The 21,948-nt window shown below is 54.6% G+C and overlaps 3 protein-coding genes across 31 annotated transcripts; 1 reads left to right on the top strand and 2 right to left on the bottom strand.

Moving 5' to 3' along the window:
• GNGT2 (G protein subunit gamma transducin 2) lies at positions 1 to 3,690 on the bottom strand. Of its 3 annotated transcripts, none has more exons than XM_036999113.2 (3): positions 3,595 to 3,689; positions 1,518 to 1,607; positions 1 to 1,120 (listed from the first exon to the last, which is right to left on the bottom strand). In XM_036999113.2, the coding sequence occupies exons 1-3, from the start codon at positions 3,661 to 3,663 to the stop codon at positions 995 to 997; spliced, it is 285 nt and encodes a 94-aa protein (XP_036855008.2). In that variant the 5' UTR covers positions 3,664 to 3,689; the 3' UTR covers positions 1 to 994. The 3 variants fall into 3 exon arrangements, with proteins under 3 accessions (XP_036855008.2, XP_017505915.1, XP_017505914.1); XM_017650426.3 differs by lacking the exon at positions 3,595 to 3,689 and adding an exon at positions 2,373 to 2,495; XM_017650425.3 differs by having other exon boundaries at positions 2 to 1,120; positions 3,499 to 3,690.
• A 181-nt stretch (positions 3,691 to 3,871) lies between these two features.
• Positions 3,872 to 13,303, top strand: ABI3 (ABI family member 3). 2 transcript variants are annotated; one of them, XM_017650448.3, is made up of 8 exons: positions 3,877 to 4,279; positions 8,260 to 8,427; positions 9,427 to 9,603; positions 10,943 to 11,028; positions 11,204 to 11,299; positions 11,487 to 11,641; positions 12,153 to 12,284; positions 12,667 to 13,303. In XM_017650448.3, exons 1-8 carry the CDS (start codon positions 4,163 to 4,165, stop codon positions 12,828 to 12,830), a joined length of 1,095 nt encoding a protein of 364 aa, XP_017505937.1. In that variant the 5' UTR covers positions 3,877 to 4,162; the 3' UTR covers positions 12,831 to 13,303. The 2 variants fall into 2 exon arrangements, with proteins under 2 accessions (XP_036854943.1, XP_017505937.1); XM_036999048.2 differs by lacking the exon at positions 8,260 to 8,427 and having other exon boundaries at positions 3,872 to 4,279.
• Positions 4,288 to 20,275, bottom strand: PHOSPHO1 (phosphoethanolamine/phosphocholine phosphatase 1). Of its 26 annotated transcripts, none has more exons than XM_073235479.1 (6): positions 20,126 to 20,275; positions 19,513 to 19,662; positions 18,811 to 18,903; positions 16,838 to 16,949; positions 14,336 to 15,197; positions 4,288 to 5,815 (listed from the first exon to the last, which is right to left on the bottom strand). In XM_073235479.1, the coding sequence occupies exons 5-6, from the start codon at positions 15,188 to 15,190 to the stop codon at positions 5,798 to 5,800; spliced, it is 873 nt and encodes a 290-aa protein (XP_073091580.1). In that variant the 5' UTR covers positions 15,191 to 15,197; positions 16,838 to 16,949; positions 18,811 to 18,903; positions 19,513 to 19,662; positions 20,126 to 20,275; the 3' UTR covers positions 4,288 to 5,797. The 26 variants fall into 26 exon arrangements, with proteins under 26 accessions (XP_073091580.1, XP_073091583.1, XP_036854958.1 ...); XM_073235482.1 differs by lacking the exon at positions 4,288 to 5,815 and adding an exon at positions 13,456 to 13,481; XM_036999063.2 differs by lacking the exon at positions 4,288 to 5,815 and having other exon boundaries at positions 13,456 to 15,076; positions 16,838 to 18,607.
• Positions 20,276 to 21,948: the final 1,673 nt, after the last annotated feature.

The following is a 21,948-nucleotide window of genomic DNA, read 5'->3' as shown; positions in this document are numbered from 1 at the left end:
TCACAGGTGCCTTTCTGTGGTTCCTTTAAACAGTTATCTCCTTGCTAACAAGGCCCAGAATCCATCTCCTCCTTCATTGTACCCCAAGTCCTTAGCAGGATCCACCCTACTTCTGCTAAACAAAGTCTCTCCCTCTGCGCTTAAATGCCTCCATAGGCTTCCTACTGCAATGAGGGTTAAGAAGAAAGTTTTTAACTGAGCTCACATCAAGCTCCTTTCAGGCCTGACCCCATCTCCCTCTCTGGCCTCATGCCTTACCTCTGCCAGCTCGGCACCCCCACCACCACTGCAGTGCTTCACGATGACCTTGTTCCTTACCATGGACACCAGTCTGCAGGGTGCTCCTACACCACCTTGATTTTCCTTTCCCCGTAGCAGCACTTACTGCATTGATTGTGAGAATTTTGTTCCGTCTTCTCTGCTAAGTTCCATGTTAGTTTGGCTCACTCTTCTAGGGCCCAGCACACAGCAGTGCCCAGTCATATTAATAAATCATGACAGCATGACTTTACAAACTCTTCTTGTCATCAGGCCATCTAGGGTGATCTAAATGACTAGGAGGAGGACCATGTGAGATGGGGAGAAAAGACACCCCAACTCAACCCCAACTACTCTGAATGGGAAGGCTGGTTCCTAGGAGTGGAGTGGAGGGGAAAACGGGAGGGGTTCGGAGGAGTAAGGGCTGCCGTCGGGGAGCTCAGGGTTTTGCAGGCTCTTCAGGCCCCAGCCCCAGCGGCCGAGCCAGGGAAGCTTTCCTCAGAGTGTTAGAGAGTGCGGTCAGCAGTGACCCAGCAAGTGGAGGAGGGAATGGGGGAGAAGGGCTGAAAGTGGGCTTGGGGAATGGATTCACAATGCATGAGCCAGGTAGCTTTAATTATTCTGTGCCCTAGAGAAAGTGGAAATTCGCTGGTTCCCTGGATTTCCCAGAACACTGGTTCCTGGTGAGGAGTGGGGCTTAAGAGGAAGACATTCAGGGTGCCAGGCTCTGGTGCCATCAGCTTATCATACAAGTGCCTTTCTCCTTGAAGGGGTTCTTGTCCTCAGGGATGCCTTTGAGAAGAGGGTCGTTTCCTGCTTGGGCCTCCACATAATCTTTGATCTCCTTTCCTGTCTTGGAAATCTGTGAGAAAACAAAGTGTTTCCAGCTCTTGTTTGCTGCTCAGGATCCATGATTTTGGTCAGTTCCAGAAAACAGGCTCCGGGCAGGGTAAGGAGAGAGGCGGGAGAGGAGAAGGGACAGGCAGGTGTGGGCGGGGCGTGAGTTCCTTGATGAGAACCACAGAGCCTGCCTCTTAGCTCCGAGGGACACCGGGCCGAGCCCAGCCTGAGACAGGGCTGGACACTAAGGCTTTCTCCCCAGCACCTCCACAGGGTCAAACCCCAGCCTCCTTCTGCATCCTACCCCAGCCCAGAGGCACCTCCCACTCCTTCTACTGCCCCGGAGAGATCCACCGCCCCGCTGCCCATCACTTCCTCCTCCAGCTCCACGAGGACCAGGAAGAGGCAGGGGTGCTCACTGGAGTCCTTGGGTTCTTCACTTCCTTCCTCAGCTGCTCCACCTCCATCCTCAACAGCTCCTTCTCACCGAGCTCCTGGGCCATCCTGCCCTGAAGTGACCCGGTTCCAGAGAAGATAACACAGCCGGGATTGCAAATCTCCTGGGCCCTCCAGCTCCCTCCTGTGCAGGCTCCACACCTCAACATCTCCCCTTTCCCCGGCCATGCCCCCAGGTCCAGGCCCCTCATCTCCACATAGTCACTGCCTCCACCTATCCCTGCCCGGTCACGGGCGAGGCTCAGGGGGGAACATGCTCTCAGTCAGACGGGGAGGCACAATCACTGCCCCTGGATAAGGACCTGTCTACTGAGGAAACAGGAGTCAGAGCATGGAGAAAGGAAAGGGGTTTCTTTCAGTGAGAAAACAGTTATTTTTCCACATAAGGACACAGGTGGAAGTTTTGTGTCCAGGATGCTCCAGGTCCGTCAGGACAGAGGGTACTCTAGAGGTTAAGAGAAGGGCTCTGGAGTCTCCCAGCCCCGAGCTCTCCTGCTTACAAGCAGTGTGGACTTCAGCAAGGCACTCAACCTCCTTGAGTGTTAGTGTTACCCATCTGCAAAATAGGTACAATAAAGTACCTCCCTTATCCGATTATAGTGAGGACTAGGAAAGTAATGCATATAAAATATTTTAATACACTACCTGGCATATAATGAGCATTAATACATGTACTATTTATTATTATAGTTACTAGTATCAACATCCTCTTCCTCCCCCTCCTCCATCACTACAGGGTTGCAGGAAGGCCTGCCTGGTGCCTAACCTCAATAATTCTAAGACTAGATTCCAGCCCATGCAAGCTCAGCCCCTCTCACCTGCCAAGAAAAAGTGCTCACTTCACTTGTCCCCGATTCAGACAAGATGGAGTTTGAGCCTCCTGGCTCCTCATCAGCTCAGTTTTTAGCTAAAGCAGATGGTCTGGAAGCCAAAAGCTCTGATGCCTAAGCTGCTCATAGGCTCAAGATTCTAAGCCCATCCACCACCAGCCTGAGCCCCCAAGCCCTCCCCTTGCTGCCAGAGCACACACACTGCCCCCTGCGTCCACCCCAAACCTCTGGTTTACAGCTGGTTCTCACCCTCCAGCCTTACATGTTCACCTCCCCCTGCCTTCTCTTCCAAGCCCTACCTGCAGCCTGCTCTGAGGCTGTTCTTCCCAGTGAGGTAAGTCCTAGGCCAGCTCCCAATTTCTCTCCATGAGTCACCCAACAGTTTTACCTTCCAAGGTTCTCCTAACTCAGTCTTCATTCATTCATTCAATGAAAATGCACTCCTCTCAGGATGCTGGGCCCGTTAGCACTTGCGGCCATGCCCACCTCCCACGCCTGTAAGTATGCTTCTTTGCCTCCATGCCTCCCTCTGAGACGCGAGTGTGGGTCTCCCTTATCAGTCCCAGAGCACAGGGCCCACATCCTGATCTTTCTCTTGCTCTCCTCCCAGGGCCACTCAAGGGTTATGCCGTTTAACAGGCACTGAGCTCCTGGTCAGGCTGACTCCTGTCCAATGGCATGGGGACCCTCTCGAGGAACAGATGCTTAGGGGACCAGTAAGGTCAGTGAGGCATCCTCTTTTTCTCCTGCCTCTAGGATAACAGACTGGGTGGTGGGGGGAGTTGGGAGGAGACCCGGAGTCCATCCTAACTTCCCCTGCTACAGGACCTGCATCCACTCACAGCTGTGAGCTCTAAGAATCTGAGATAAGGACAGGACCCTGGAGGTCAGCGAGTGCAACTCCCATGTTAATGTAGGAAATAGAGCCCATATCCTGAGACTGGCATGGTGATCTGTCTACTGCCTCTTCCTAAAACTGACCAGTTAATCTGGAACTTGAACTTGATCCAGGTGTTTCTTAAAGCTAAGTCCTTCCTGTTGTCTAAGCTGCTCTCCTCATACTACATTTGGTCTTCATCTAGTCCTGCCCGCATCAGACACAGAGCATGCATACCACGTCTTCATTGCGTAGAAGCCTTTGGAGGCTTGGTAACACTTCTCAGGCCACCTCTGCTTGTATCTTCCTAGTGCCCAAGCTGATTCCTCTTACTGCTGCATTGGCTGTTTTCCATGATTGCTGTTCCACCACCATGCAGCCCTCAGCGTGACTGGCCTCCATGTCCCATGCATCCTCCACTTCCCTGTCCCTTGGTGACTCATCCCTGAGCTTCCCAAGGAAGCCCCCACCCTCTGCCCTTTCCTCCCCTTCCATCAGTGGAAAATCCATCTCCACCCCCCCAGAGCAGGCCTGCCCCCTTCCTCCTCAGTCTTCCACCCCATCCCCCCACGGAACAGTTTCCTCTCCAAGCCCAGGGAGCAATCAGATGCCCCGACCTGGGTTTCCTCTGCTGGGAGGGACTGGGGGGCTTGTCCCCCAAAAGGGCCCCCAGCTTCCCCCTTCCTCTGGGCAGGGGACAGAGAGGGGCAGGCCCAGGGAGCAGGGACTGACTTCCTCTTGTCCCGGAATGAGCATGCCTGCCCTTTGCAGGCAGGTTCAGGTCTCTGGCGCAGAGGAAACCAAAAGCGGTGAGAGGGAGGGAAGGCCGGCGACCAATCAAGGGCAGGGTGAGGCTCAAAACTAGCGGGCTCCCTGGGGAGCCCGCCAGAGGCTGCGGGCCATGGCGGAGCTGCAGCAGCTGCAGGAGTTTGAAATCCCCACAGGCCGGGAGGCCCTGCGGGGCAACCATAGCGCCCTGCTGCGGGTCGCCGACTACTGTGAGGACAACTACGTGCAGGTAGGTGGAGTGGGCACAGACCCGACACCAGCCCTTTGAGGGACCGGAGCCCACCCCAGGGCAGGGCTGTGGGAACTGTCATGACAGGTACTTGTCTGGGGCCTGCGGAGGTCCTCCCACTGCACTCCCACTTCCTCCCAGGCCCCCAGACGTTCACCCTGACCCCAAGCCACCTGAGCCCAGCTGTGCTCCTCTCTCCCAGCGTCGCAGAGATGTCTGTCCTGTGATGGGGCCTCACCCTGGCTGTCTCCCTCCGGGACTCCCACTCAAATCCAGAGGCCCAAAGACTTGTCCTCACACAATGTTGACACCATCACTCCATTTTCAGACTGCAGAAGAACTTCCCAAAGTTTGTAGGGAACTTGTAATGGACCAGGGAAATAATTCTTTTTCTGATATTTGAGAGTGGAGAGACCTCAGGCTAGACAGGGTTAAAGAGACAGGGTCTGACGCAGAGGCAGGAGATGGACGACATGACTGCTGGGAGCAGGCTACCCCCAAAAGTGGCATTTTAGACCCATTTTCTAAATTCCGTGGTTGTCCCAGGACTATGAATGTAGATTCCTGGATCAAGGGATGAGGGGGGAGGGAAACTTAACAATGTGTGAGCACTTCGGTTATTTCATTAGTTTTCATAACCACCTTGTGAGACAAGTACTGTTATCATTCTTATTTCATAGATGAAGAAAATAGTGGAGGGAGGTGAGGTGACTTGTCCAAGGTCACACAGGTTGGGCCCAGTAGAGCTGGGCATTAGCCCAGGTCCTCTGGCTTCTGAATCCAGGCTCTTGCCCTCCCACCTTTCCCTTTCTTGACTGGCTGTATGACTTTAAGACAGTTTATTTGCACTGGGAGGTGCAGGGACCTCCCAGCTCAGTAGGAGTGTTGAAAATAATAATAACACAAGGAGCAAGTGCTTATGGGAAAATTAAAGAGTCCATGATAATAACAGTTATCTGCACCCTCACTTTGGACAGGCAGGTTGCCACATCGCCTCTTTTATTCCTCACTCTAGTCCTGTGAGGTGGGAACACTCCCACTTCACAATTGGGAGACTGAGATTTGGAAAGGTTCCTTTACTTTTCCAAGGTCTCCGAACTAGTGACAAATCTGGATTCAAACCCGTAACTGACTCCAAAGCCCATCCTCAAACTTTCGATGGAAAATGCTGCCCCCAGTATAATTTCTGTCTGTGCAGATGTTGAATGACTTGTAGATGAGCTGGGATGTGGCTTGGAAACCAGCTCGGTTCCCAAAGCTCTGGAAGCATGCTCCTATCCACAGGGATGGAAACACTTCCTCCTGGTCCTTCAGTACTTCTGCACATCCCGAAGCACTTCCAGATGAGTTCTCATTTGCACCCAGTTTGCACACAGGATTTGGGTCTACAAAGACCTGAGTCCAATTTCCAACTCCACTATAGTCAACTACAGGACCTGGAGCATTTCTCCTCTGATTCTTCTACCTTCCTTCCCTGAAGGCAGTCACATGGGTTAAGTGGGAAATGTGTTGAAGCCTTTAGCCCAATACTTGCCCCTAAAGAAAAGCAGGAAAAATGGCAGCTATTACCATTGTTATTACTGTTATTATTATTATCATCATTCATCAGAAGAATGAAAGGCATGAATAGGAAATAAGATTCTAGTGAGGTGAAGCTGTCTTTGCAAAAACACCCAGGGTGTTGGAAGCTCTCACCCAGATGAGAAGCCCTGGGCTCCTGCTTCCTTCATGCAGAACACTAACTACTTGACCAGACAACCAGTTACCCTTCCTGGCCTCTGAATATCTCTGGGGAACAAATGCTTAGGAAGGATTTGGATGACTCTCAGAACTGCTCTTAAACAAGGCCTGGTTCCCATGCCCTCTGTCACGCCCCCACCTGTCTCTCTCCACCCCAACCAGGTGTCAAGAAACCCGTGGGGAATGGGGGAGGGCAGGCTGGGGTCACCTGCAGCATTCTCCGTCAGGGTCCACTGAGTTTACAGACAGGGTAATTTGCATGATGCACAGACAGTCAGCCATGATGTTGGATCCCAGACCCTGTCCCTCTAGACCTAATTTTGGGTCAAGACCAAAGCCAGGGGTCAAGAGGTTTCCAGGTTCTAGCTTCCCAGAGTTGGACCCAAGCAGACATTTTTCCTGTTTGGGCTGACAATTCCACATGCCAGTCCAGGGAGGAGACAGTACAGGAGAGGTGAGCTGAGAAATCTGGCTGAAGACCAAACGAGTAGGCACTGCCTCATTCTGGGCCTTTGTTTCCTCACCTATTAAAGGGAGGTCTTAAATTAGAACAAGACCTGCCATCCTTTCTGGTTAACATCTGGGTTGATTTCTGTGCCTTTTCAAGGCTGTTGGTTATATATGCCGATGAGATGTAAATCATATGCATATAAGCACCTCTTTTCCACTGTGAGAATAGAAAGGCAGGGAGGGCTTGTGAGGCAAGTATTGTCTTTATTTGACAAGACCATAGGAAGGGCTGCCCGGAAGGTTCTGGGCCTGCTCTTTGACTCTGGCCTGGCTCAGGCTACATCGGAGGCACCCAGGTCTCTCTCAGCACCCTGTTCTGATAGGTTCTGCGTCTCCAGTGACATGCTCTAGGAGCACCCAAAGGTCCTTGGCAAGGAGACCTCATGGTGCAGCCTCGCGTGGCAGCACATTTGCCCAGACTTGCCCTGGACTCACCCCTGCCCCTTGGAGCCTAGAGTGCAGAACTCCGTGAGATGAGGAAGCTGCATGGGGAACCAAATGGCCAGAGGAGTTTTACCCCAGCACCCATGGTGTTGTCTGGGACTGAAAACAAATCTCTTCTGTCTTCAGCCACTCCCTGCCCACCCCTCCACCACTGAGGTCAGCACCTGGCACTGTGCCTGGCATGCAGTAGGAAGATGCCCAGCAAGTGTTTGGGTTTGCATTCAGTCTGTTAGTTAACTCACAAATCTACATTTATTAAGCATCATCTGTGTGTTGGGCACTATTCCAGGATAGGATACAGAATAAAACAGACAAGTTCCCTGCCCTCCCACTGCTTATATTTTTATGTGTGTGTGTTGGGTGGGGAGGAATAGATAATAAAGTAATTTAGATAACTTGGTTGTGTTAAGTGCTATGAAGAAAAGAGGGCAGTGTAAATATGATAGAATCAGTACAGAAGTGGGCTGAAGGAAATCTTAGGATGGTAAGGAGGAAGGTATCTCTGAGGAGCATATAATAAGAAGGATTCTAGAAAGAAGTACAGCAAATGCAAAGGCCCTGAGGTAGAAACAATCTTAGCTTGATCAGGAACAGAAACCCAATAGCCAATGTGGTAGGGGTAGTGGTAGGGAGTGAGGGTGAAGAGGAGAGCAGGATCCAGTCCTGTGCGGTCCGATCTAGGCCATGGTTAGAAGTTTGGATTTTATTCTCAGTGTATTGGGAAGCTCCTGGAGGGAATGAACGAATGAAGGCACTCTCCTTCAGGCCTCAGTTCCCTTAAAATGGACCAGATCATTGGTTCTGAAGCACCAACATGTGCACTAGAGCTAAACAAGGAGCACAAAAGTCACCCAGGGAGCTTTTAAAGGCACAGATCTGTCAGCCTCACTCCCCGGATATCGTGGTTAGACAATGGAATGGGGACCTCACATTGGTTGGTTGGTTTTTTTAGTTTGAAAATATCTTCTCCAGCAAGTCCTTCCTTCCACTTGTCTTCTATTCTTCACCCTTTACACCCAAGGTCCTCAGGAGGGTAGTAGGGTCTTGTCTATTTGAGGAGTGGTTTCTTTCCCTCTCCTACCCATTCCCCAGGGCTGCAAATTTGCTTTCTTAAAGTCCAGAGTCTGTCATACTACATTATTCTTATGGAAACCACCTCAAACATCTAAGGGTTTCTGCTTGCTCCCTATTCAGTCCCTACCTTCCCTATTCCCTCTCCCATCCTGCCTGCCCAGCCGAGGATCCAGTGCAAGGTGCAGGCCTCAGACCAGGGCTGTGTTTTTCAGGCCACAGACAAGCGGAAGGCGCTAGAGGAGACAATGGCCTTTACCACTCAGGCACTGGCCAGTGTGGCCTACCAGGTAGGCAACCTGGCCGGGCACACACTGCGTATGTTGGACCTGCAGGCAGCTGCCCTGCGGCAGGTGGAAGCCCGTGTGAGCACTGTGGGGCAGGTAAGCAGTGTGGGAAAGCCTCTTGCATCAGCTTCCAACTCTTTGCCCCACTTGAACACTTTTTCCATCAAAACTAGTCTTTCCTGCCAACCTCCAAATGCCTGGCTCCTTCACAGATGCTTGGCACTTTCCCAGCATTGGAGCACCCTTTTCTCTGTGGCTGTGTCTCAGTGCTAGGCCTCGCCACTCCATCAGAGTAAAATTCCCTGAAGGCAGAACTCCTGTCTCTGAATCCTGCCCTGTCCGGCAGAAAAGCAGTCTCTACCAATCACTGTACAGTTCAAGAAAGAGGCCAGTGGTTCCAGCTTCCATCTAACCACAGGCAATGACTTCATAAATGTCCTAGACCCATAGTGCTTGCTCGGCAAGGTCATCTTCAGCACTGGCAGTATCACAGCGGCCATCCAGTACCCCCCGCCCATCTAGCACCCACACCCTCCTTCTTCCTTCCTGGATCCTTGGCCGAGGAATCGCCCCATCAACCACACGCATAGGCCCGACTACACGTTGGCCCAGCCTGTGCATCACTGCCTGCTCAGCATGGGGGGTGGCTTTTCCTCTCGCCAGCAGACCTGAGTTCCCAGCCTCTCATTGTAGGTTTCTGCACAGAACATTCCAAGAACAATTAATTCACTGACTTGTCTCCCAAAAGCTCATCCAGCCACCTCCACATTAGCCCGTTCTGAGCCAGCCCAGTGCTTGTCTCTTCCCGGCATCCCCTGGGATGCTGTGTTTTCTCTTTTCCTCTGGTTTCTGTTTGGCTAATAATAACCCTCATTCTCTTCTACCAGGAAGTTGCTGAAAAGTGGTTCCATCCTCCCCTGGCAATTCTTTTCCTAAATGCCATGTGGCCTCAGGGACAAAACTCATTCTGTCTCTGGATCTCACTGCCTCCCACGGTCCCTAATCCCTTCCCCAAAGTCTCCATCCTCTTCATTCCTTCAGGGGAAGGGTGCTGTACAGAAGCCACCTGCTGTCACTTCCAATCCTGTCATGCAGATGGTGAACATGCACATGGAGAAGGTGGCCCGAAGGGAGATCGGAACCTTGGCCACCGTCCAGCGGCTGCCCCCGGGCCAGAAAGTCATTGCCCCGGAGAGCCTACCTCCCCTCACACCCTACTACCGGAGACCCCTCAACTTCTGTTGCCTGGATGACATTGGCCATGGGATCAAGGTAGAGAGAGGGGGCCCCTCTTCATTCTCCATGAACCACCCCCTTCTGCCTTGGTTCCCATCTTTCTAGGCCCCCAGTTCTCTTCCACATCCATGTTTTTGTCCCAACCCTCAACCCGTCTTTCCTCACTCCCTGAAGCCATCACCCTAGGTGGCCCCCTAGCCCCACATCCTCCTTAGAGAAGCCCCCCTCTGCCTCCTTGGAAGTGGTACATGACCCCTCTATCCCTGTCCTTTACCCTGTACTGAGATGATCTGCTGAGCCACCCCACCCCCATTCTGCTGGTGCTGGGTGAGCGTGTGAAGGGGAAGAGGGGGGTAGGAGGGTGTCAGGGTGAGCATGAGAACGGCTCCCAGCCACATGAGAACAGCAACTTCCTCTGTCTGGAGGTTTGAGGTCACTGCACTGAGCAGTCACCCCAGAGATGCTGTTGGGTGGGGAGGGAAGGGATGCAGCCACTCAAAAGGGACATGATGAAGACAGGAGCATAAGGCTGGTATTTTCTTCTCTATCTCATTCTGAGAGGTGGGAACAGACACACACTCCCATCCCATTTTGTCAAAGTCCTGTCCCCACACTCCAACATTCCAGATTAAAGTTCCCCTGTATCTAAATGACCCCTTGAGATCCTTAACATACATCTCCAAAAAAGGAGGAAACTATACTCCCTCCTTCAGGGAGGAGGCCTTCCCAGGCTTCCACCCCAGTAAGTTCTTCCTATTGTCCAACTTCAGTTCTCTATGCTTCAGCTCAAGTGCCTTTTGCCTTGTGCCCGGTGGAGCAGAGGACATCACTCCCCATGCCCCCACTCTTGGGGAGACTCAGTAACAGAGGTGCTCTCTTGTGTGTGGTTTTGCACCTTGCCATTGGTACGCTCTCTTCTAAATGTTCTGCTTTTCTCTGCCCTGGGCTCCCCAAAGCCATTTCCACAGGCCTATAAAAATGACAGGTGGGTATTTCCAAACGTGATGGTCCTCTCCTTTCCCTACCACCTTCTCAGTCCTGTGCTGGATTTGGGGCCTTTCAGAGTTAAGGCCCACCAAGCTGGATGCTGAGATGCTTTGGGAGAAGGGTGGGGATGGTGGGCCATGCAGAGGAAGTGGCCCTCAGACCGCCTCTATGGTCACAGGTTTCTGTGGGGCTTGCGGCCAACTTGCCGCCCAGGCAGTGTGCAGGAGGGGATGGGGTGGGGGTGGGGTGGAAGTGGGAACTTGCTGTGCCTGCGCCCTCCCTCCCAGTTCTCGGCCTTCCCTCACCCATTTCCTCTCTGGGATGACGGGGGTTTTTGCAGGGCCCCCATAAATGCCAGCCCCTGCCCTCTGTCCCCCTACCCCCGCAGGATCTCAGCACGCAGCTGTCGCGCACCGGGACCCTGTCTCGAAAGAGCATCAAGGCGCCTGCCCCACCTGCCTCCGCCACCCTGGGGTGAGGCCTTGCTCAGACCCAAAGCAGCCCTACGCCATCCTGAAACTCTACTCATCCACCCTCACCTCCAAGCTGGGCGCCACACTTCCTCCTCCGCCGGCCGTCCCCCTCCTCCCCGCACCGACCCCGCCGAAGCCTTCCTCCCTCCTGACGGCATCCTCCCCTCCACCCCTAGGAGACCGCCTCGCATCCCCGAGCCGGTGCAGCTCCCCGTCGTGCCCGACGGCAAACTCTCCGCCGCCTCGTCTGCCTCTTCCCTGGCCTCGGCCGGGTGAGCCCAAGTCGAAGTGGGGACCAGCCATAAGGGGAGCTGGTGGTGGTAGTGGGGAACGCTCCTGCCAGCTGTCACGTGACTGCTGGGGTTTAGGACTGGGGATAACAGCGGCACCTGCTGAAGGACGCTGTTAGGGAAGGTGCACCCCGAAACTAGCTGAGCGCCACTTTTCTCTGGTCTTTAGCAGCGCAGACGGTGTCGGCGGGGTCTCGCAGACCAAGGGGCAAGCTGCACACCCAGCTCCACCCCTCCCCAGCTCCCTGGCGCCACCTGCTCCACCAGCCACTGACGCCTTCCGGCTGCCCCCTGCGCTGGAGGACCTGGCCCCGCCCCTGCCGGGTAAGGAGCTCCGCCCTCTCCTAGCTCCCCTGCGGGGTCTCTTTCTCACCTTCAACCCAGCCCACCCCTGTTGGATCTAACAGGCCAGTCTCAGCTGAAGGCTTGGTCCAAGTTGGCAGGTAACAGGAGAGAAAGTAGGTAGAGGAGGACCAGGCCCCGTGTTCGAAGCTCCTAGTCCACTTTCTCACCGGTAACCACCCTGAGAATATTCCTACTCTCATTTAACAGATGAAGCTGAGGCTGAGCGGTCACATTAAATGACTTGCCCGAGAGTCACTCAGCTAAGTGGTAGTCAGCCTACCCTGCTCTTTTCAACGGTTTCGTGTTTGCTGAGCACCTACTGAGCTTTAGAGGCATTATGGAAAGATCGGGATGGGGGAGGGCTGGGGGAAGGTGACATACAATGGGCGGGTCCTGGTGCCCTGCTCTTGATCCCTTAAGTTCCCAGGGGAAACTGGAGGGGGTTCCCTGTGCCACACTTGCAGCCTTTCTGCTTTCCCTCCCACCCCAGAGCTGCCCCCACCCCTGGACCTGCCACCTCCTCCAACCCTGGATGCAGATGAATTGGAGCTGCCACCTCTGCCCCCACCAGGCTTTGGGCCAGAGGAGCCCAGCTGGGTGCCCCCTGCATACTTAGAGAAAGGTATCTGCTTCCCCGGACTTAAGGGCACCAGATCCCAGGACCAAGGTTCCCCCAACCCTTCAACCCCAGAGCCATTCTCCCCTTCCTCCAGAGGTGTGAGCCTGCTGGCTGTTCACTCCCCACATGCATTTTCTGATGAACTGAGCAAATACCTACTCAGGAGTGGTATCAAAGCCAAACAGGAAGAGAGGCAGCTGGCCTGGCATTAAATGTTAACTCAGCTGGGGAAGGGTCCCCAAGGGCTTTGGATAAGGCACTCCCTGCTCTATTCCCTGCAGCCTTCTCCCCTAGATGCTCCCTTGAATCCAGAATGTGGGCCCCGGGAACCCCCACAGTTGGGGCAGGAGGCTTATCTCCCTGGCACTGTCTTCTCCTCCTGCAGTGGTGACACTGTACCCATACACCCGCCAGAAGGACAACGAGCTCTCTTTCTCTGAGGGTACCATCATCTGTATCACCCGCCGCTACTCCGATGGCTGGTGTGAGGGTGTCAGCTCCGAGGGGACTGGATTCTTCCCAGGGAACTATGTGGAGCCCAGCTGCTGACCCAGGCACTGCCTGGAGTGAGCCTCTTGAGCCCCAGGCCAAGGCCAGCTCCACCAAGCTGGACTAAGCCTGCCTGCCTGTTGGACTGGGAGCTGTGTCTGCCCCTTCCTCTCACTGCAGTGGGAGGGGGTCCTGGAGAGGAGGTACACGGAATCCTGCTAAAGACAGCAAAGAACTGGAAGCCAAGGAGTTTGATGATTTTGACCAAGGACGACCCCTACTCCATGCAGGATGGGGGCTCCAGCTGCAAATGCCAACTTTGAATAAAACTCTGACCTCCTGAAGATTGGCCTGCAGGGCTAGAGGGCCAGAGAAGGAGGACTGAAAGGCATGCCAGCGCTAAGGCTCCTGCTAATTGAGTACCACTCTGCCTGCTCCTAGCAGCAATCTCTCGCCCAACTTTTTGGTCCTCCTTAGATGTTCTCTGCACTAGACCCCTAATGCCCCTTACAACTGACTGCACCTTGCTTTCACTTGTTGGTCACTGTATTACCTGTTTAGTTTTGGTTCCTCAAGCTGGGCATTCCTCCAAGATGGGGACCAACTCCCTCACTGAAGTAGGGCTCTCTGAGGGCAGAGATCACCTCACTCCTCAGGCTGCGGCGCGAGAGACCTCAGTCACCTCTTCCCCCTTCACCTCCTTTATAAGCTCTGAAACACCAAGGAGGGAGGGAGGGCTTCAACATCATGGCTTTCTGTTCCAGACATGAGGGAGGGAGTGCAGAGAGCCCAGACCGCGGGGCGACTTTGGTTAAGTCCCTGATCTTTTGCTGCATAGACGAGGCTGGGGTGAGAGTAGACACCGTCGCATGCTGCGAGGTCCCTGGCTAGTCCCCGAGCAGGACCGGTGCTACCTCATTCCACCACCAGGAGGCAACTGCTCCCTCTGGCTTTTTTTCCTCTGGGGTTGATGGCGAAGTGGGTGGGGAAAGACAGGCAAGAAAAGGGGTGTAGGGTGTAGCTTGCTGTAGAACTAGGTTCGGAGCTGTCGGTGGAGAGCGTCATCTCTCCCTGCCGAGAGACGGCGCACGTGGGGAGGACTTCAGGACCTGGGTCCCCTTGACAGAAGACTGGGGCAGGGAGGTTACGCGGCCCAAGGCAGCAGTTAAAGCAGTGGGAGATCTTCCTTTCCTCCCTTGCCAGGGAACCCCTTCCTCCCAGTTCAGAGGACAAGGTTTCTGGAAACACTGCTACCTTCCCAGGTATGCACAGCATATTAGTGGGGCCGGACTCAGAATTTAACTGCAGGGGAATGTGAGGAGGCAGCAGAGCTGAGTTAACTGCATAGATAAGGACTCCCTCCCCCAACCTCCAGTGGACAAGCCCTAAACTCTAGAAATTCCCGGAGGGACATACCAGAGTTAAAGGGAAAGGAGTAATAAAACTAGGTTTGTCTTTCCCATCTACCTTCACCCCTCGTCCCGCCCGCCGCAGCCCTCGCCCCTTCTCCACTCGGGCTCCCGGGCGCCCTCTGCACACAGCCGTTCTCAGCAGGTCTTCAGCACCTGTTGGAGATGCAGGCGCACTTCGGTGGCGGTTTCCCAGGGCACCACGCTGGCGTGGAAGGAGCTGGGCTCGGCCTTCTGCGCCTCCTGTATAAGGCGGTGCATGGGATAGCCGCGACGCGGGAAGGCCACGTCGCCGCCCGCCAGCAGCCCCATGGGGCAGAAGTCGTTGGCGCCGTCGCCCACATAGAAAAGGCGCTCGAAGTGCACGCCCTCATGGGCCCGCTCACGCAGGTAGTCGCTGAGCGCCTTGTGCTTACACATGTTGGCAGGGCAGCGTGCGCAGCTGTGCGTATGGAAGGGCCGCAGCGCCAGCAGCCCACGCGCGTCAGGCCCCGACGGGTTGCTGAGGATGCGGCGAAACAGGCCCTGGTGGCCGGCAGCGCGCAGCGCGCTCTCCACGCCAAAGGTGTTGGCATCCGAGATGAGAATGACCTCGAAACAGTCACCCTGCTTGGCCACAAACTGCAGCAGATCGCCCATGCCAGGCGACAGTGGGATAGCCTCATAGATTGCGCGCAGGTCCCGCGGCCGCACGCCCTGCTCGCCCAGGTACTGGAAGACGCGCTGCATGTACTCGTTGTAAAAGCCTTCGCGGTAGGTGGCGCGCAGGCTCTCGGGCAGCCGCTGGCCCGGCGCCGCACGCACGATCGAGTCGTCGCTGTTTTCGTCCACGATAGTCTCGTCAAAGTCGAAGGTCAGGAGAAAGCGCGGCGCGCCCTGCGCAGCCATCCTACCGTCCTGGGAGCAGGGGGGAGAGGAGCAGGAGGAGGAGGGAGCAAGCGAGAGGAGGCGCGGCGGGAGCCGGCCGGGGAGAGGCAGGTTAGCGGGCCCCTGCCAGAGGCGCTGGCACATCCGAGACCTGAGGAGGACCCAACGCTGGTTAAGCTGGGCGGGGTACCCAAAGCCGCCGCCCCCACTCCCAGCCTCCCCTGCCACCCCCTGGGCACCTCCAGTAAACTGGGCTGGGGTTTATCCTTGGAGGACCATCCTCCTCCTGAACCCAGTGAAGGACTTCCTTGGCACCTGTTTCTGCTAATTTAATCCAGGGCCATCGGGGCTTGACAAGGGTCAGCTTAAAAGAGGGAAAGAACAGCTTCTAAGTGGCCACCCATTTGGAGAGGTTTCTGGACTAGACCTGAAAACTTCCAGTGGCTCCTGTCGGTGTGTGTATGGAAGGGCCTCTCACTCCCTTCTTTCCTGACAAACAGTCAAGGGAAGCTACCCATTCACCCAACTGGAGTGGGTAAGCAGCCTCCTCATTCCCCTTTTGGGCCACACCCAACCAGTGGGACTGTGGAGGGTAATATGGAGCCAGGCTCCAGGGAAGACTTGTTGGCTTCTTCCAAGGCATGTGCACAATGCGCACCAGGTCCTTCGGCCTGGAGAGGACCTGAGTGCCAGGCCTGGAGAGTTAGATGTACTGGCCAGAGAACTGGATTTTAGCTCTTGGAATAACCAGGTAGGTCGATGGACCACACAAGACCTAGCAAAGTTCTGGGAACTGCCTCCAGCTAGATGGCCCTCAGCAGGGGTCCAGGGTGGGGACCCAGCTTCTCCTGGGAGTTTTAGGGCTCTATGCTGACAGCTCATCACTAATCACTTGCCATCTCCCCAGGAGGAACACATCAGGAGGTGGGGTTTTTGCCAGAGTCCGAAGCAAGCAGGCAGCAGGAACAGCAGGGGGCCTTGGGGAGGTGGTAGCCACATGCACCAGGCCACGACATACCTGGGAGACAGGTAAGGGAAGAGACCAGAGGAAGAGGGAACATGGTGGGGATAAGGAGGCAGCGGTGGGCAAGGAGGGCTGGAGGGAGTCATGCTCCAGGAGCTGGGATGGGAGACAGACCGGACAGAAAGAGAGCAGGGGTGGGGAGTTCCAGGAAGTGCGAATTTGGGCTAATTATGCTGACAGGGGACATGGGAGAGCATGGGGTTTAACAGGGCAAGAATGAGGGCACAAAGAAAAGCAACAAAATGGCAATAGCAGAGGCCCTCTGCAACTTTGCCTGCTAGCATGTGTGTGAGCAGATCAAGTAGCTGCAGAATATCCAGTACACGGCCTCTCTCCGGCTCGGCCTCCCACCCCAGTTAGCTGAGGCAGAACCACTCCTCTTTCTGGTTTCTACCTAAATCCTTCTCTGGCATCCCTGTGGTGTTTATGGCCTGCCACACCTTGTGAAATAGAAGTCCAAGCTCCAAATGTCAGAGCTGGGATTTGAACATGGCTATCTACCTCCCTAAGAGACCTCTTTGACATCCCTAGAGTCACTATGGTCTCACTAATATCCATCTGGGTATCTCAGTGGCCCAGTATCCCTGGAGTAGAGGACATGAAGCATCAGGACCCCATAATAGGGTTGGAAGCTTCCAGGGATTAGTGGAGATCCAGTAGAGGAGGGAGCAAGCCTGAAAGGGGCTAGCTAGGGCTCCTCCCACCCCATGATAGGAATGTGGGGGCTGAGGCTTCATGGTAAGAGATCCCTGGAGGGACGCACTTACCCTAGACAGGCATCGGAGGCCAGCAACTGGAAAACACCCACTCATTGTTGGTACATCACCCTGGGCACCACCTGTAGGGACTCTTTTGGCCTCCAACCGTTGTCCAGAGCTCCTGATAAAACCACACAAGGTCTGTCTGAGGGTGCCCAGCCAGCTGGCTTTGTTTCCACCACTAATGCCCACCTGGTTCAATCCACTCTGCTGAGCCCCAGGAACCTCTCCCAGGGGCTTAGTAAAAACAACTCCTCAGATGGGCATAGACCACAAAGCCCTTGCTAGGCTTCCTCTTAACAATCCTGTACAATGCTGGAGATTACAGATGATATTATTGCAGCCCCAGAGAGGTTAGCTGACTTGCTCAAAGGTCATCCACTGGAAGTGGCAGAGACAGATCTCAAAACCAGATCTCAGAGTCTTGAGACCATTGATTTTTTTTCTCTACTATGATCAACTGCTCTTTTCTTGCATATAGTATGTCATAGTTGACAAATTCCCTTCCTTCATACTCTCACTGCTCATCACAGTCCCATGAATTCAGCACCTGAGAAGGGCTCAGAGAGGTTACATAACTTGCCCGAGGCCAGACTGCTTCCATGGGGCAGAGCCTGGTTCATGAACATTTGCTCACAGCCTTGCCTGCCCTCTGCCCTCAAAAGGGAAGGGGCTGATGACCAAGTTCACTGTGTCACAGCTGGGGTGCTGGGACCACTGGGCACACGGATGATCTGGGACTGGCTTCCTGGTGCTTTCAGTGACTGGCAGCTAGGAGTCAGGTTGAAATTTCTGCTGGACTTTGCTGCCTGGCTTTGGAGACAGGGTTTGGCTTTGTGGGGGCTACACCAGCCCAGTTACAAAGGAAACTACCTACAGCCCCCAGTGCTTCCCCATGCCCCACCCAACTCCCCCACCCTCAAGTTAAATGAGAGACTGGAGGCATAGAAGACCCATCTGGAAAGATTAAGAGCCAGGAGACTAGACTGGGAAGGAGCAAAGGTCTGGCTAGATGCTGCCCTCTGGTGGTGACAGTGGGTGACACTGGAAACCCCTCTGATTTTGTTAAGGTGACACTTTCCCCAGACCATCCCACCACAGACTGGAGAAACTATTGTTCCCAAGACAGAGACTGGGACATCCCAGGGGCAGGGCACAGGTGGGAGGGAGGGGCTTTATCACTCTCCATCTTCAGGTACTCTATCCCTCCCACTCTCTGAGCACACCTTCACTAAACCCTTTCAGTAGGGATGAATGCGGGTCTCAGCCTTTCCCTAAGAACGTTAAATCTAGGAGTTCGGACAAGTGCAGAAGCTGAACTGGGCAATGGGCAAAGAGAGGGAAAGGGTTGGGAGAGGCGACACAGTTCAGGGAGATGGGAGAGAAGGGGAGGGAAACAGAGGATGAGGGAGTGGTATGCTTTGGAGGGTGAGAGGGCTGTCCCCAGGCCCTATCTGGAGGGAGTTCCAGCCTTCCAAAATCCTGCCTGTTATCACATGTCTGCGCTGAGGCCAGATGAGTCTGAAGAGAAAGATCAGGGGATGCCACCTCCACTGTAAAAGCAAACACGGACAGACACGTTCTGTGTACGTGGAGAAACAAGGGTCTCCGGCATCCACCCAGAGACCAACTGTCATCCCACAGAAAATGGGCTCCTTATTTTGCTTTTGTTTCTTTTTCTTCTTTTTTTAAAAATTTGGTGGAATATTCCACTGATTTTTCATCATGCTCAGAACTTCTCATTTCTCATAGCAAAAGGCACAGTTGCATTCTTTTCATCTAATAATAGTATTAAATGACATTGGTTAAACATTTATTGTCTGTTAAGTTACCCTTATTTCTTTTAAGTCTCCAAAGCCGGTTTCTTCCCCTGGAGACAGACAAGGCTGTACAATGATACCCCACCCCTAACCCACTGTAGTCAGAAGGACCCTGGGCCCCATTGGAAGCTTTGTGCCATGACTTTAAAAAAGGTTACTCACCTCTGGCAGCTCTGTCCTAAGTAGTTAAATCCTTCTGTGGTCACCAAAACTGTGCCTCAGAAAAAAGGGGGACAGGAGCCCAGCTTCTGCAGGCTAGAGCAGAGGATAGAGAATGGTTTCTTTAGAGTGACAGGGAGTCCATTTATAGTGCCATGGAAAAGCGGTGCCTGCTTCCCGATTCCTCCCTGGGATCACCACTTCCTCCCTGCTTCCTCCTACCTTTTACACAGATGCTTAAATGACATCTGTGGGAATGAGGTGGGAGGGTCCCCTGGGAATTAGGGAGGAGGGTCTTTGGCAGGCCCTAAGTTTGAAATTCTCCCCATAATGGATAGATGGAGCCCACAGGACAACTTTCTACAGAAAATGTACAGTATAAGGATGGAAGGCAGTGAGGACCCCAGAGACAGCGTGTAGCTGTCTCAACAGCAACAAGCTCTCTGTCCAGGGCCAGGTCACCTTGTATCAATCACTAGAAATCAGACTCTGCCTCTAAGCTGGTTCTCCCCCTCCCCCAGACAGCACTCCCAACTTCACCAGAGTCTCTTCCTTGCTCACCACTGTCAACAGCAAATAGGAAAAACAGAGGCCCAGAGAGGTCAAGCTAACATCCTGGGGTTAACACAGCATCAGAATCAGGGTTGGAACCCAGGGGTGTCTGGTGCCTCTTGGGAACACTGCAGCCAGAGCTTCCCTAATTACCCTGGAGACCGCCTTCAACTGTGAGCTTGCTATCCTGGCTGGCTGGGGGCGATGACCAGTGAGGAAGCTGGGACCAGGAGTCACCTCTAGGCTCACCCTGCCGGGGTGAACAAGCTGAGACGGGATCCACACTGGGCAGGGAGGTGGCAGCTGCGGGCGGAGTTGGGGGAAAAGATATTTTTAGAGGTGGCTTGAAAGCAGGCACTCTGGCACACCCCCAGTTGGCGGAGCTCCGCTCTAATGCGGGGCGGGGGGTGTGCAGCTTGGGGAACCCAGGGGACTCGTGGGTAACGGGGAGTAAGGGGGCACGGATTCCTTCGCGTTGCCGAGTCGGGGTCGGAGGGTACCGGGCACCACGTTTCTGGGCTAGGAGAAAGAAGACTCATTCTTCCACTCCAGGGATTCCCCAACTGGCACGATTAAGGAGCACCCTCAAAACTCCCACAGCCCCACCCCACACCGGGACCCCAACCCTCCCCTACCTCGGGGAGCCCAGGACTCACGAGAGGAGCGGCAGCGGCACAAGTCTGTCCCGGCCGAGTTTGGAGTGTGAAGTGTGGGGAGAGGGGCTAGCTGAGGTATTTGAGAGCAGGATGGGGCAAAGGGTGCTTACGGGAATTGGGAGGGGACGCGGTGTCTTTTATCCACCCCCGGATATCTGGGCTCCGGCTCACGAGTCCCTCCAGTCCCGAGGGGCCGTGGATGGTGTGCGTCTCGGCCGTCCCCTCCACCTGCCCCCCACCCCCCCGGCCGCCGCCGCGTCCCCTTTAAATGCCCGGCAGCCGGAGCCCAAGCCGCGGCTGGTGCTGCGGCTGCCGCAGCACCCGGGCCCACCGCAGTCCCCGCACGTCACAAGCGACTGTCCAATCACAGCGACGCCGGTGTACATCAAAGGGGCGGGCCGCCTTGGGCCACGCCTTCTGGCTGTCCTGGAGGCTCCCAGAGCGCCAGCGAGGGTGGGATTGGGCGCATGGCGGAGAGGAGCGCATCTCTCCAGAGGAGCGTGGGTGGGGGGGCCTCGTTACAGCGTGTAGCGGCCTCAACGTGCGTCCCGCCCACACTCCTAGAAGTGCCAAGGCCGGGGACTTCCTCAGCCGCTACCTTCTGGGCTCTGATCCCTGAGAGCTGCAGAGATCACCACCTCCAGCCCTCATTCGATTCTTGCTCCTAAGCCCGTTGGTAGGTGCCGGCTGAAGCGGCGCAGGCAAAGCCGTTTCTCTCCCCCGTGCGCGTAGCTAGGTGCCGTCAACCCTCCAAGCGCTGCCACAGCGCCCTACCCCTTGGGACCCTTCCCCCCGTTTCAGGTTACAGGGGATTGCCGAGAAAGGGACACTTCGCTCCACAACACTGTCAACAGAGTCGGAGAAGGAACTGTTTGTCTCTTTGCAAGCAGTGTTATAAGTAAGAAACCCACTTTCTCCTCTGCTTCTGAGTCCGTTCCTAGCCACCCACGGCCCCTCTTCGGCCGTCCCGGCCTGATGGTGTGAAGGAGAAATTATGTTCAGATAGGACAGAGGTGAAACTTAATTTGCTAAGAACACATTGTGAACGGTGCAATACTGAATCGCTGCACTTAAGGTTGAATGTTCTCAACAGGAGCAATTACTTGCGGGAGTTCAAACTCAGGCGCAGCTGATTCACAGGGTCACAAAGGGGCTGTGTGGGTGGGAAGACTGAAGGCTTGGCTCTTAACATCAGTCCTGCCTAAGCCTCCTACTGCTTCGCTCCTTGAAGAGAGCCAGCAAATGCAAAGGCTGTAAGTAACCTGGAAGGTGGTGGGCCTGGAAACCAGAGGGAGTGAGGGGGACACGGAATTACCCTAACCTCGGAGCCAGGGGCTGGGGGTGCATTAATGAACAGGACAAATGTGTGCCATATTTCCACATATGCAAAGGAGAATGAACGCTCTAAAACTGTAAGCCTGATGCTTAAAACTGGTGACAGGAACTCCCACTGACCCAGCTCCTTAAACTGGCCTGCTGCTCCACTTCATACCTCTGTCGGCACTCCTCACCCTTGTTCCGAATCTCCAGCACACCCTGCTCTTTGCTTGGGATGTCCCTCCTCAGGAATACACCCACCCCAATTGCTGGGCAAGCTCAGCCTCGACATCGTCTCTTGTCCTGTTAAACATTCTGAGGCTCCTTTTATTACCCTGATTGTGTGTGTGTTCTGCCAGTAGGTGCTGTCAGTATTTTTCCATATGTCAATTCATGAAATCCTTACCACCGTCTGAAGTGGGCTTAGAACTCATTTTACTCCTGGGAAATTAAGGCACAAAGAATTGAGCTCACCCAGGGTCAAGAATGGTAGAGCAGCTGGTAGGACTTACAACCTGGTTGCCTTCACCATTATCCGCACTGTCCCTCTCATTCAGTGTCTGCGATCTTCCCCTCCTGTAGGCAATGTGAGGGCAGAGACCGCATTTGTCTTCTG

The sequence above is a fragment of the Manis javanica genome, chromosome 4 (genome assembly GCF_040802235.1).
Source record: "Manis javanica isolate MJ-LG chromosome 4, MJ_LKY, whole genome shotgun sequence".
Lineage (NCBI taxonomy): Eukaryota > Metazoa > Chordata > Mammalia > Pholidota > Manidae > Manis > Manis javanica.
This window is presented reverse-complemented; position numbering and strand designations above follow the sequence as displayed.